At 44.4% G+C, this 12,486-nt stretch overlaps 1 protein-coding gene across 1 annotated transcript; it reads left to right on the top strand.

The window, feature by feature from the left end:
- The first annotated feature begins 52 nt into the window (after positions 1-52).
- mak16 (MAK16 homolog (S. cerevisiae)) lies at positions 53-10,122 on the top strand. The gene is made up of 10 exons (XM_072433458.1): positions 53-225; positions 986-1,035; positions 1,108-1,217; positions 1,367-1,431; positions 3,775-3,926; positions 4,082-4,136; positions 4,241-4,315; positions 4,433-4,546; positions 6,478-6,543; positions 9,729-10,122. Exons 1-10 carry the CDS (start codon positions 211-213, stop codon positions 9,969-9,971), a joined length of 945 nt encoding a protein of 314 aa, XP_072289559.1. The 5' UTR covers positions 53-210; the 3' UTR covers positions 9,972-10,122.
- The last annotated feature ends 2,364 nt before the right edge of the window (positions 10,123-12,486 follow it).

Below are 12,486 nucleotides of genomic sequence, written 5' to 3'. Positions count from 1 at the left end.
GAAACTACAAGTTATCCCGGAAATGACGTGTTCTCGCGACATTTAGCTGACGCTCGAGACTTCCGCCGCAAACAGAAATGTCGTCTCCCTGAACTCACATGTGGCACCGGCGAGTCAAGATAAACACAAATTTGACTTAAATACTCAACAAAACGGTGGATTTACAATCGGATATCGGGGGAAGAGTTTGAGAGACAACAGAACGCTAAAATGCAGCATGACGACGTAAGTCTGACTAGTTTAAACCAGATAAAGGCTATTGCTATTGCTAAAGCTAAGTGTGTAGCTGGTAAGTAAGTAAAATGAAAAGTAAAGCAAAAAATCATCAGTTTATTTAAGTAATTATGACCTCATGGATCATTTTAAATAGGATTTTCCTAAATGTGGATCAATATTAAACCATAATAAATCAATACTGTGGATTGCTCACACGTGGACGGATCGTGTTTGTGACAGAACTGTATAAAAGTTGCATTGAATAGACCCTTTAAAAGTTATTCTAAATTCCTAAACGGAGGTAAAAGTTTCAAGGTACTGGAGAGAATATAATAATGTGATTTCACTGGAGAAACCCAGACAAAACCCAGATGCAGGTGAGTGACATCAGTGCTGCTTTAAACACATTTAACATTAGATTTTACGCATTTGTTAATTCAACAGCAGATTATTATTGACACCTTTTTGTATTCTTGTTCAATAATACATTTTTTGGCTCAATATTTATCATGCGTACTATCCTGCGTTGGATGTTTTTGTGTGAGTCACATACATTTGTTATGTATTGTATATTGAGATATTTTTCTGTAACAATGTTTTGCACTTGAAAATGTGTTCTCATGTCAGGACTTCAGTGAAGCTCAAATACAATTTTTAGGCTAGAAATGTGTATTCTTCCATTTTTGTAATAGAAAAGCAAATACCAGGGCCTAAACCAGGACCAAAACCAGGGCTAAATTAGAACTTTCAAGACGTCTTTCTTTTACAGGTGATCTGGGACATCATCGGAAACAAACAATTCTGTTCCTACAAAGTCAAGTGAGTCTCTGAAATATCAGTATATTAAAAATCACGAACAATTTTCTAGTTTTTGCTTCTAATTTTTTCTAGAACAAAAAGTCAGAATTTTTGTCGAAATGAGTACAGCCTCACCGGCCTGTGCAACCGCTCCTCGTGCCCTCTCGCCAACAGCCAGTATGCCACCATCAGGGAGGAGAAAGGTACTGCAACGACTACTCTTAACTACTACTACTAACTCTCTTAAAACTAGTGTGTACTACCAGTTAGTTTAGGTGTAAGTATCAGACAAATGTGAAATGACTTTTAAAATGACAGCGTCGTTGCCATAACTACTGTTTCTATCCTTCAGGTCAGTGCTTCCTGTACATGAAGGTGATCGAGAGGGCTGCGTTTCCCGCCAAAATGTGGGAAAAGGTCAGACATGCTTTTTTATTTTTTCTCTCAATTAAATCAGTTTAACTCGAGGTCGATATGCAACTTTATCCATCCATTTTCTTCCGCTTATCCGGGGCCAGGTCGCGGGGGCAGCAGTCTAAGCAGGGACTCCCCGACTTCCTCCTCCCCAGACACTTAGTCTAGCTCCTCAGGGGGGATCCTGAGGCGATCTTAGGCCAGCCGAGAGACATGGTCCCTCCAGCGTGTCCTGGGTCTTCCACGGGCCTCTTCCCGGTGGGACGGGCCCAAAACACCTCCCCAGGAGGCATCTGGAACAGATGTCTGAGCCACCTCAGCTGGCTCCTCTCGACGTGGAGGAGCAGCGGCTCTACTCCGAGCTCTTCTCGTGTGACTGAGCTCCTCACCCTATCTCTAAGGGAGCGTCCAGCCACCCGGTAGAGGAAACTAATTTCCACCGCTTGTATCCGCGATCTTGTCCTTTCGATCATTACCCAAAGTTTATGACCATAGGTGAGGCAAGGAATGTAGATTGACTGGTAAATTGAGAGCTTTGCTTTTGGCTCCTTCTTTACCACAACAGTTCGACACAGCGACTGCATCACTTCCGCCTGTCAATCTCACGCTCCATCCTTCCCTCACTCGTGAACAAGACCCCAAGATACTTGAACTCCGCCACTTGGGGCAAGGACTCCCCACCCACCCGGAGAGGGCAAGCCACCTTTTTCCGGTTGAGAACCATGGCCTTCGGATTTGGAGGTGCTGATTCTCATCCCAGCCGCTTCACACTCGGCTGCAAACCGTCCCAGTGCATGTTGCAGGTTCGGGTTTGATGGCGCCATCAGGACAACATCGTCTCCAAACAGCAGAGATGAGATCCTGTGGTCCCCAAACCGGACACCCTCTGACCCCTGACTGCGCCTAGAAATTCTGTCCATAAAAACTATGAACAGAACCGGTGACAAAGGGCAGAGTTCAACATGCACTGGAAACAGGTCTGACTTACTGCTGGCAATGCGAACACACCTCTTGCTCCGGTTATACAGGGACCGGACAGCCCTGAGCAAAGGGCCCCGGACCCCGTACTCCCGGAGCACCCCTCAAAGGACCCCCCAAAGGACCCCCCAAGGGACACGGTCGAAAGCCTTCTCCAGATTCACAAAGCACATGTGGACTGGTTGGGCAAACTCCCATGAACCCTCGAGCACCCGATGGAGGGTATAGAGCTGGTCCAGTGTTCAATGACCAGGACGAAAACCACTCTGCTCCTCCTGAATTTGAGGTTCGACTATCGATCGGATTCTCCTCCCCAGCACCTTGGAATAGACCTTACCTGGGGAGGTAAGGTCCCAGTCAGATCCTGGGGGAGGCTGAGGAGTGTGATCCCTCTGTAGTTGGAACACACCCTCCGGTCCCCCTTCTTAAACAGAGGGACCACCACCCCGGTCTGCCAGTTCAGAGGCACTGTACCCGACCGCCACGCGATGTTGCAGAGACGTCTCAGCCAAGACAGTCCCACATCATCCAGAGACTTTAGGTACTCAGGGCGGATCTCATCCAACCCCGGAGCCCTGCCACCGAGGAGTTTGCGAACAACCTCAGTGACTTCAGCTTGGGTGATGGACGAGTCAGCCTCCGAGTCCTCAGTCTCTGCTTCCTCTTCGAAACACGTGACAGAGGGATTAAGGAGATCCACAAAGTATTCCTTCCACCGACCGATGACCTCCCCAGTCGAGGTCAGCAGATCTCCACCCGCACCGTAAACAGTGTTGGTGAAGCACTGCTCTACCCTCCTGAGGCGCCGGACTTTTTGCCAGAATTTCTTTGGGGCTGACCGATAGTCCTCCTCCATGGCCTCCCCGAACTCCTCATAATCCTGGGTTTTGCCTCTGCGACAGCACAAGGTGTTGGTTCTAGGAGAGGTGCAACATTATTTATCCCAAAAATATTTCAAAATTTTTTGAAAATTGGTACACTATAAATATGAATTAATAATTAATATATCCTCATCACTTATTGTTTGTTCTTCTCGTATGTGGTGATTTAAAGGTGCACTATTGTAACCTGTTGGTCTCCATGGAAATGTACAGTATGGCATTTAACTTGTCTATCTCCATGGAGACAATCGGAGCTCATTGTAAAAATGTAGGTTTGTGTATTTTTGAGAAATAAAAAGCTGTATTTGAATAGTTGTAATGTAGTGAATTATATAATGCCATACTGCGGAACATTCCTGAAGAGTGATGACATTTCATGGAGAAAACTTCCATAGTGCACCTTTTAATGCATAGATGAGCATTATAGACGGTTTAAAACTCTCAGTGGTTGTTGATCCCGTGTGACTGAGGATGAGGCGTGTTTCAGGTGAAGCTGAGCAGAAACTATGAGAAGGCTCTGGAGCAGATCGACGAGAACCTGATCTACTGGGCCCGCTTCATACGGCACAAGTGCAAACAGCGATTCACCAAGATCACGCAGTATCTTATCCGCATGCGCAAACTGGAGCTTAAGAGACGGTGAGGCCCCTGGTTTTAGTCTCCTGATTTTAGTCTCCTGATTTTAGTCTCAAAATAAATAAAGTTATTGAGGAAAAGTTGCAGAACAGTGTGTCTATACTCAAAACTCTAACTTTATAATCATTTAAACTTTGACTGTTTCTAACGTGTTTTAGGAGAAAGCTGGTTCCTCTGAGTCGCAAAGTGGAGCAGCGAGAGAAACGAAAAGAGGTTTGTGCTATAAAAAAAAAAAAAAAGGAAAAAGATGGGGAAATAATCATGAAATTCTCTCGAAACATGGACTAAATGTTTACACAATTTTGCCTGTGTTTCAGGAAAAGGCCCTGATCGCTGCACAACTTGACAACGCCATCGAGAAGGAGCTGCTAGAGAGACTCAAACAGGGAACGGTACGAACCAGGACTGGACCGTGACTGAAGCTGGACCAGGACAGGACCAGGACGGGACCAAGAACATTAGACCGTCAGAATTGCATGCTAAATGTGGTGTTTTTGTTTGGTTTTCAGTACGGAGACATCTATAACTTCCCGGTGCACGCCTTCGACAGAGCTCTGGAGCAGCAGGACGAGGAGAGCGAGGAAGAGGAGGGGGAAGTGGAGGGGGAAGAGGAAGATGATGAGGTAAATCCAATCCACGGTTTATAGAGCACTTTTCATAAACCGTTTGACAGTAATAGTTTAATTTTACTAGTCCCAAAACCAAATAGCAATAAATAAAATTAAACAAAACCACACAACTTAAGTGGTGTGAGGCGAGAGTTTTTTTAATTTGTTGTTTCACGGACTTTCCTTAGCATATTTTAAGAGGGGAGGACGGAATAAAAATAACATTTTATTTTTACGTGATCAAATCACATTTCTACCATCCCGAAGTCGGAGTTGAATTCAAAAATAACATTTTATTCTAAATACATCTCTTGGATTCTTAGAATATAGGCCCTACTACCACCTCTACATTATCTACATAATTATAGTTATCAATGCAAGAAATTGAAAATAACCCTTATTATACTGAGTGGTGTACAAAAATGCCTTCAAAAAAGATGGCTCCAGCAAAATGTCAATGATGTAAGATAATAGATGCATCACTGGTGTGCAGCCAGTTCACAATATTTTAAAGTAGACTACAAAAAGTGATTGCCTTAACCCTAAGCCTGATGAATGAATTAACTATGACGGCCTGTATTAATTTTTAACACCCTTACATCCATTGTAATTTGTTTTTAAAGTAAACATTCGTTCAATAGCTTTCAGAGATGGACCGCTACTGTTGCAATGTCATAAACTAACAGTTTAATGGAAGGTGGAACTCACAGTGATCAGACAGAAAGTAGTCCCAGACTGAGAGCTTCTCAGAAAATGAATCATCCCGTGACCAAACAAGTCTGTTTGATATGCTTTATTGAGTCTTGACAGAAACACAAAGTGCGCAATGAATGAAAATGTCTTACTGAGCTAGCTTAAATTTGGTCACGGTGATTTAGTTAGGGTTAGGGTTAGGGTTAGGATTCCTACGCTCTGGCGTAGGAATCTTTCACAAGCTCGAGTTGTGTACACACAGCTCAGATCAACTCATCGGGACAGGTAGTAGCCTTACAATGCCTTCAGATGAGAACGAGTGACTCCACAGACGAGCTCGACATGTCGACATGAGTAGAACTTGTGCTACTTAAATGGCAACGACAAAATGATTCTGATATAATCGGTCAAGACACGTATTCCTCATTTCCTCGTTCGAACACGAGCCCAAGCCAAAGCCACGCCCACCCTGCATCCTTTAAGTTAATCTACCGGTCGATCTCATGGATCTATGTTAGATCTAGGAAGCCGTGAGTTGCGAGAGTTTTAAAGCTCTGACGTTCTGATGCAAGTGATCTCTGTGTCGGAGTTGCTGGTGCAAAATAATCTTTTCTTTTTATTGAGGTTTTTTCCAAAATAACTGCGGAAAATCCGAGAAAACTGAAAAAAAAGCGTTTTATTTTTTATTGTTGGATCTTCGTTTTTTGACGTTGGCGGGCTCGTCAAACAACTTATTAAAAACTCTCGACTTAGAAAGAGAATAAATGTGGAGGAAGACTCAGGAGGTAAACTTTTATGTTTCTCTAGACTATACAGATTAAAACACTTTTTATACATAAGACGGCGGCACTATTAAATCAAAACGTCAAAGAAGAATCGGTAATGCCCTTTAGGCAAGAATTTGTTGCTTCACGGATTTTCCTTGGCATTTTTAAAAGGGGAGGACGAAATAAAAATACGTTTCTACAAATCACGGAGAATGTTTTAATATTAGTGCGGGTTGGTGCCAGTGGTAAATATTAGTCAAGTGTCAGTTTGTGAAAATAATGATTGAATAAAACAGATGTAAATGACAAGAACTCCCTTCAAAACAAAGATTACATGCGTTTAATTGTCAAATCATATCTTTTGTGTAATTTATATGGATTTTGGCCTTGTTTATAGTACGTTTTGAGATGGTTTTTGTGTTGAATCTTAAATTAATGAAATAAAACGTGAAATAATAACATGCAAAATCCAAACTGTTGTTTCAGGACGTGGGGAAGAGGGAGTTTGTGGCGGACGAGGACGTGGATGAGAGCGACCTCAGCGACTTCGAGGTGAACAAAACGAGTCATATCACATCAGTGTAACATGTATACAGCAGAAGAGTGCGTATGTGATTTATCTACACTCAACACATTAAGGAACATAGTAGTAATATATACTGCAGATGTGGGCAATATATCGAAAATTTAGATGATATTGTGAATGTTATTTTGAAGATATGCTAAATTTGGATAGCGAGTATATTGTTCATAGTAAAAAATAAAATTGAGATACAATTTTTGCCAATATTGCCCAGCCCTAATAAATTATCGGCTTTGTAAGTTTTGCAGTGAGTAAGAAAAACCACATGTAAAAAACATTTAGCAAGAAGAAGACGGACCACTAAGACAATGGTGATTTAGTCGACCAGAAGTTCAGCAGAAAGGAGAAGACATGGAAAGAGTTGGCTGAAGATATAAGAGTTTAATGTGCCTCGATCAGAGCTTCTCCAAGGGAGGGGCAAAGAGATGTGCCAAGGGGGGGAGTGAGAAGTTTGGGCAGATGTGTTTTGAGCAACAGCAGAGGAGCGGAGCTGCCCCGAGCTCACACACGTCTGGCCCGAGGTTAGGACAAGCTGCGGCTTCGGCCTCCGCGCTCCTCCACCTCCCTTTCTGCATTGATCCAGTGACGTGCGGTGAGGTTCAGGGCGAGTGAGGCACCCCAACATTTTTTGGGGGACAAGCGGGAGTCGAACACACTTTCTTTTGGTTTTTGAGGCCGTGTCGCTAACCATTAGGCCATGTGTTTAATAATAATAAGTGACGCGAGCGTTTTTAGACATATAGCTCCAACTAAAGCAACCCGTCCTCCAGTGTAGGTCTTTCTTTACTTATAACCTCTTGCTTTGATTGAAAATCCAGATTTGCGAAACGTTTTAACTTGGAAATCTAATCGTCCAGATTCTACATACACAATTGTAGGGTCTCAAAACTACATGTATTCAGTTTATGATTAAGGAAGATTTCTTAGCAGAAACGAGACAAGACGGGGCACCAGGGTTAAACCCAAAGAGCTAAGATACGGTCCTTAATCGCGCTCGTTAAAAAGGTCTGAAGGGTGTTTCACGATTCAGGGACTTACACATAGTCTAATCAAACAAACAATAGTCAATAACTCTTTCGTGTAGTTTATTTATCAAAAGGGTAATCAAAACACCGGAGCAGAAATGCGCACAGGTAAATCACAGGTGATGTTATATCAGATTTAACAGCAGATTTCATGCAGATAATGTTAAACCAGGGTTTTGCCTTTGATAACCAAACGTGTCTATGCTAATCTATATCAAAAAGAGGGAAAGTGAGAAGCTAAAGGGGGAAGGGACAGCTGAGCTCTACCCAAATCACGCCACAAGCGAACCGCACAGTTGTCTCGGCTTACGGTTCCGTAGAGATTCGGTCCGACTGGTCCTTGTCCGCGGACGAGGTCCGTAGCGGGGCGTCGCGTGGAGCGGTGTGGCGGCGAAGGTTCGTGAAGCGAGCGGCGGCCGTGGAGCTGGCGGCGGTCGGGGAGCGATGCGTCGCGTGTGGTGGAGGAGGCTGCGACGTGCTGTAGGGTCCTTGGCGCCAGGGAGCGGAGGAGGCTGCGCCGGGGAGCGATGCGTCCCGTGGAGCGGAGGAGGCTGCGACCTCCTTGAAGCGGCGGCGGCAGCGGAGGCGATGTCGGGGAGTTCCTTGGCGGTAGAACGCTTTAGCGGTGTGTTAGCTCCTCACGCGGCCTTTACTCAGATGAGGACGTAGCGCTGATCCACGTAAACTGCGTAGATTACTTCAAAAAGAAAAGAAACGAAGTAGCAAAGAAAGTCTCTGTCCGGTTTAGCGCTTAAGCGTAGTTCCAGGTAGTTCCAGGTAGTTCCAGGTAGTTTCAGGTGGTTTCAGAGTCCTAGACTGGCATGGCCTTGTCGACCACGTGACGGACGGATTTTGTTGAGACAAAGGAAAAGTGAAAGGCCTGTCCGTGGAGACAGCTTTCAGAGAGAGGACAAAGGGGATGAAGAGAACAAGAGGAGAACAAAAAAAAGCGTTTCTAGCTTGGAGCGTCCTTTTGATACCTGGCCCGCAGGGCATGCTGGGAGCGAAAGGGGCGGGCGCTACTGCGAAAACTTCCTGTTTAACATTTTCCTGACCGAGAAAATAAAACTGGAGTAACGTAAATAATAATGGCAAAAACATTGAACCCTGTTTTAACATTTACACGTTAAACACTTTTGGCAGTTTGTGCACATTATTTCTTGAGGTAGACACATTTTACATCTTCTTTCACCTGTGATAAAAAATATCGAGTTAAAGCATTGGGAATATAAAACCTTAAACAGTGGAAAAATACGTAACACAAGGTGAAACATGAGTTGATTCGAAAAACATTCATGGCATAATCACATAAAACAGTTCATCGGGGCGTCTTCCTGTAAGACTGTGGGGAGAAGAAGGTCTTTTTATCACACAAGTCACAGCGGCTCCCCTGCGGTGAGGGACAGAGGGAGAACGAAAAACCCCCAATGTTCAAAGAGAGATTTTCTGTTATCTGGCCGTGGAATGTCCATCTCCATTCCCCTACACAATTATAAGGCAGAAGATAGTGAAACCTGTCCACACACGGCCGGGCTCAGGAGCATGCGCATTACATGCACCTTCCATGAGGCGCATGAAATGAAACCTCCCCTGAGTGAACTTTTACTGTGGTTTTATAATGAATCTGTGAGCCTAAAACACACTTCAGAAATACATTTCATACATTATCGAGAATATGGAAGCACTGAGCACATCGTCAGGGTGTTTTATTTGTTATAAACAGAGGGAGAGCGAGTGACACATCATTTGCATTGCAAAAAATACAAATTCTCGAGGCATGGATTAATTTTGTATCTCTTAAGGCGGGCGCACGAGAAAGTTTGAGAAGCACTGGCCTAGATATATGTGATAATTAATAGTTTTTAAAGCTTTTGGCACACCCTGTTTTAAGTCGGCGAGTTTATCGGCAGAGCATGTCTTTAATTGACAGAGCATTACATTAAATCAAAAAAGTTAATTTACTGGGCATCTAAATAAAATTTTAGACTTTCAATATTTTAATTTAGCTTTCCATGTATAAAATCATGCTATTAACTATTGCTATTGAATAATAACTTTTGCATGATTAAATGTTTCAAGTAGAACATCCAATCAAAAGCGGTCTTTACAAATGTACTTTTTGTTTTCAGGAAATGAACAAATTGCAAACGAGCAGCGACGAGGAAGAGCAGGACGAAACATCGAGTGAAGAGGAAGAAGAGGAGGAAATGGAGACCCAACTACAAAAAGACACTGGACTACAACCTAAGAAGAAGAAGCTGTCCAAAGGCAAAGGTCCCGCGAACGGCGCTGACCCCCGCAGGAAACGAGCTTACGTCGAAATAGAGTACGAGCGAGAGACCGAGCCCGTCTCCAAGAGCAAGAACACGTAAAACTGGCCAATCAGGCGCCAGGACGGACTGTCAGTCAAAGCCCACGTCGCAGGACAGTCAATCGGGACAGACACAGACTCAAATCATCTTTTATTTTACACGTTTTCTCAGTTGTGCTTACAATATCTTGGTAATAAATCCGTTGTCTAACCGTTCAGACTTATATTATTCAAATTGGAGGTTGTTTTTTGATAGACGAGAAATAAAAGCTGTAAAAATTGGATCTGGAAAGTCTATGACGAGAAAATAAATAAAATATCTTGCCCAGTGGCTGGATTTGAGTAATATCCTCGTAAAACACTTGAATGAAAGGGACTTTGTTTTGTTTTTTTATTGTGCTGAAAAAAAAACATTTAATTCCAGGCTAGATCTACTGACACACAACCATAAATCAACTAATTGCGACTAAAGACTAATCGTAGTTGTACTTTGTGGTGGACTATACAGACAAAAAATAAAGAACGTCAAAGAAGGAGAGGAAGATGAAGAAGAGTCTCCCTGGAATAAAGCCGGTCGGTCTCTGAAACAACAACTATGTTGCTATGTTGTTGTTGTTGTTTTATGGCGGTTGACATCCGAGTGTTGCATTACCGCCAGACTTTATTCCTTAGACTTTGTTGCTATGTTACTATTCCAGGGAGACCCTTCTTCATCTTCCTCTCCTTCTTTGACGTTCGGTGCTTCCACCGTACAGCTTTATTCTTTAGGCTTCATTCTATAGGCTTTAATATTTCCACTGATGTCGCTGCTTGGTAGCCGTGCGTCTACGAGACTGGACGAGGACAGGAGACCACCCCCACCCCCATCTCGTCACTCTGATCACCCTGACTCCCCAAAAGCAGACCCCCATCACTCCGACTCCCATTTAGCGCCTTTAGCCTGTTTTCTATATCTGCCCAATCAAGCTTCTTTGTTCCAAGGAATCTCCCTGCAGCTTTAGCAATGATACTGATCCTTTCAGTTCTGCTTTGAGTCTGAGCAGCACAGTTTACAACATCCACCATAAAGAGTACAAAATCCTCTCTATCCACAACCAGGGTATTCTCATTAATTCTGGAACCTGCACGCTTGGGACCTCCACTCTTGAAACCTTCACACTTCTTGGGAGCCACGCTGGCCTTTCTCATTTCGCCCTGGCTGGGAGCAGCGCTGGCTCCTCTCTCTATATTTACTCTAAACTCGTTACTTGAAACTTTCTTGACTGCATCTGCATAGGATATACCTTGAGAGACCTTTATTTTATGCACCTCAGCAGCTCTTTTGCTAAACCTGCATCCCCCGTAGGCAGAGCTATGTTCTTCCCCACAGTTACAGCACTTCAGTTTTGCTCCCACGTCACACTTCCCATACTCGTGATCTCCTGCACATTTATCACATCTTTGCCTCACTCTACAGACCGCTGCAATATGCCCAAAGCGCTGGCACTTAAAGCAACGCAGGGGCGGTGGAACATATGGCCCAACGTCATGGCACATGAACCCAATGAACACCTTACTAGGCAGGCACCTCCCTTCAAGTGTTACCATTACCGACAAGCTGTCACATCTTACCCCAGACCGGGTCACCTTCAACCGCCTAGCGTCCAGCACCTTAGCTCCAGTCAAATTCTCCTTAACTTCATCCACAGACGTCGCCGTAGGGACGCCTACGATAACTCCTCTGACCGTGTTTCTTTCAGCATCAGACACAAGAATGTCCTTTCCACCCAGACGTTTAGTTCCAATCGCCTTCCGTTGCTGAGCCGCGTCCTTGCACACGACCAGCAGCGAGCCATCTCTAAGGACACTCGCACTCTTGATCACTCCCACAGCTACAGTTAGGCTCTTTGACAATGCCACTGAATTCCACTCCTTAAAGGATGCACTATCCTGTGCAAACTTTATGATCACCTTACAGTCTCTGCTCTCACCCCGGATATCAATAGCTTCAGCCTCATCCTGCTGCTCATTCCCAGAACCCTCGGACGAGCTAAGGGACTTTTTACGTTTCCGGGCACGTGCAGCCAGAAAAGGCTGCTCCTCCACGCCGTCCAGAACGTCTTCGACCACCGATCCACTCTCCTCCGCCATCTCCCGTCTCTCCCAGACCGGGTCACCTTCAATGAATTCTTGGCCTTGGAACTCCTGTGCTTTGAACTCGTGGGCTTTGAACTCGTGGGCTTTGAAACACCAAAGTAGTAGAAGAAGAACTGAAGAATGGAGTCTATAGGGTAAAGTCATGGATCTATTATGCCATAAAACAACAACAACAGGACAATGACAAAGGCCTATGGCGGAGGAGAGTGGATCGGGGATGGAAGACGTTCTGGACGGCGTGGAGGAGCAGCCTTTTCTGCCTGCACGTGCCCGGAAACGTAAAAAGTCCCTTAGCTCGTCCGAGGGTTCTGGGAATGAGCAGCAGGATGAGGCTGAAGCTATTGATGTCCGGGGTGAGAGCAGAGACTGTAAGGTGATCATAAAGCTTGCACAGGATAGTGCATCCTTTAAGGAGTGGAATTCAGTGGCATTGTCAAAGA

This window comes from Eucyclogobius newberryi, unplaced genomic scaffold, assembly GCF_026437365.1.
Source record: "Eucyclogobius newberryi isolate DKJ021-1_F unplaced genomic scaffold, fEucNew1.0.hap1 SCAF_6, whole genome shotgun sequence".
Lineage (NCBI taxonomy): Eukaryota > Metazoa > Chordata > Actinopteri > Gobiiformes > Gobiidae > Eucyclogobius > Eucyclogobius newberryi.
This window is presented reverse-complemented; position numbering and strand designations above follow the sequence as displayed.

Excerpts from the sequence above, each read along its gene's own strand:
- mak16 (XM_072433458.1), top strand. Across the intron at positions 1,218-1,366 it reads CACCATCAGGGAGGAGAAAG|GTCAGTGCTTCCTGTACATG; the intron begins GTACTGCAACGA and ends TCTATCCTTCAG. Across the intron at positions 1,432-3,774 it reads CCGCCAAAATGTGGGAAAAG|GTGAAGCTGAGCAGAAACTA; the intron begins GTCAGACATGCT and ends GGCGTGTTTCAG.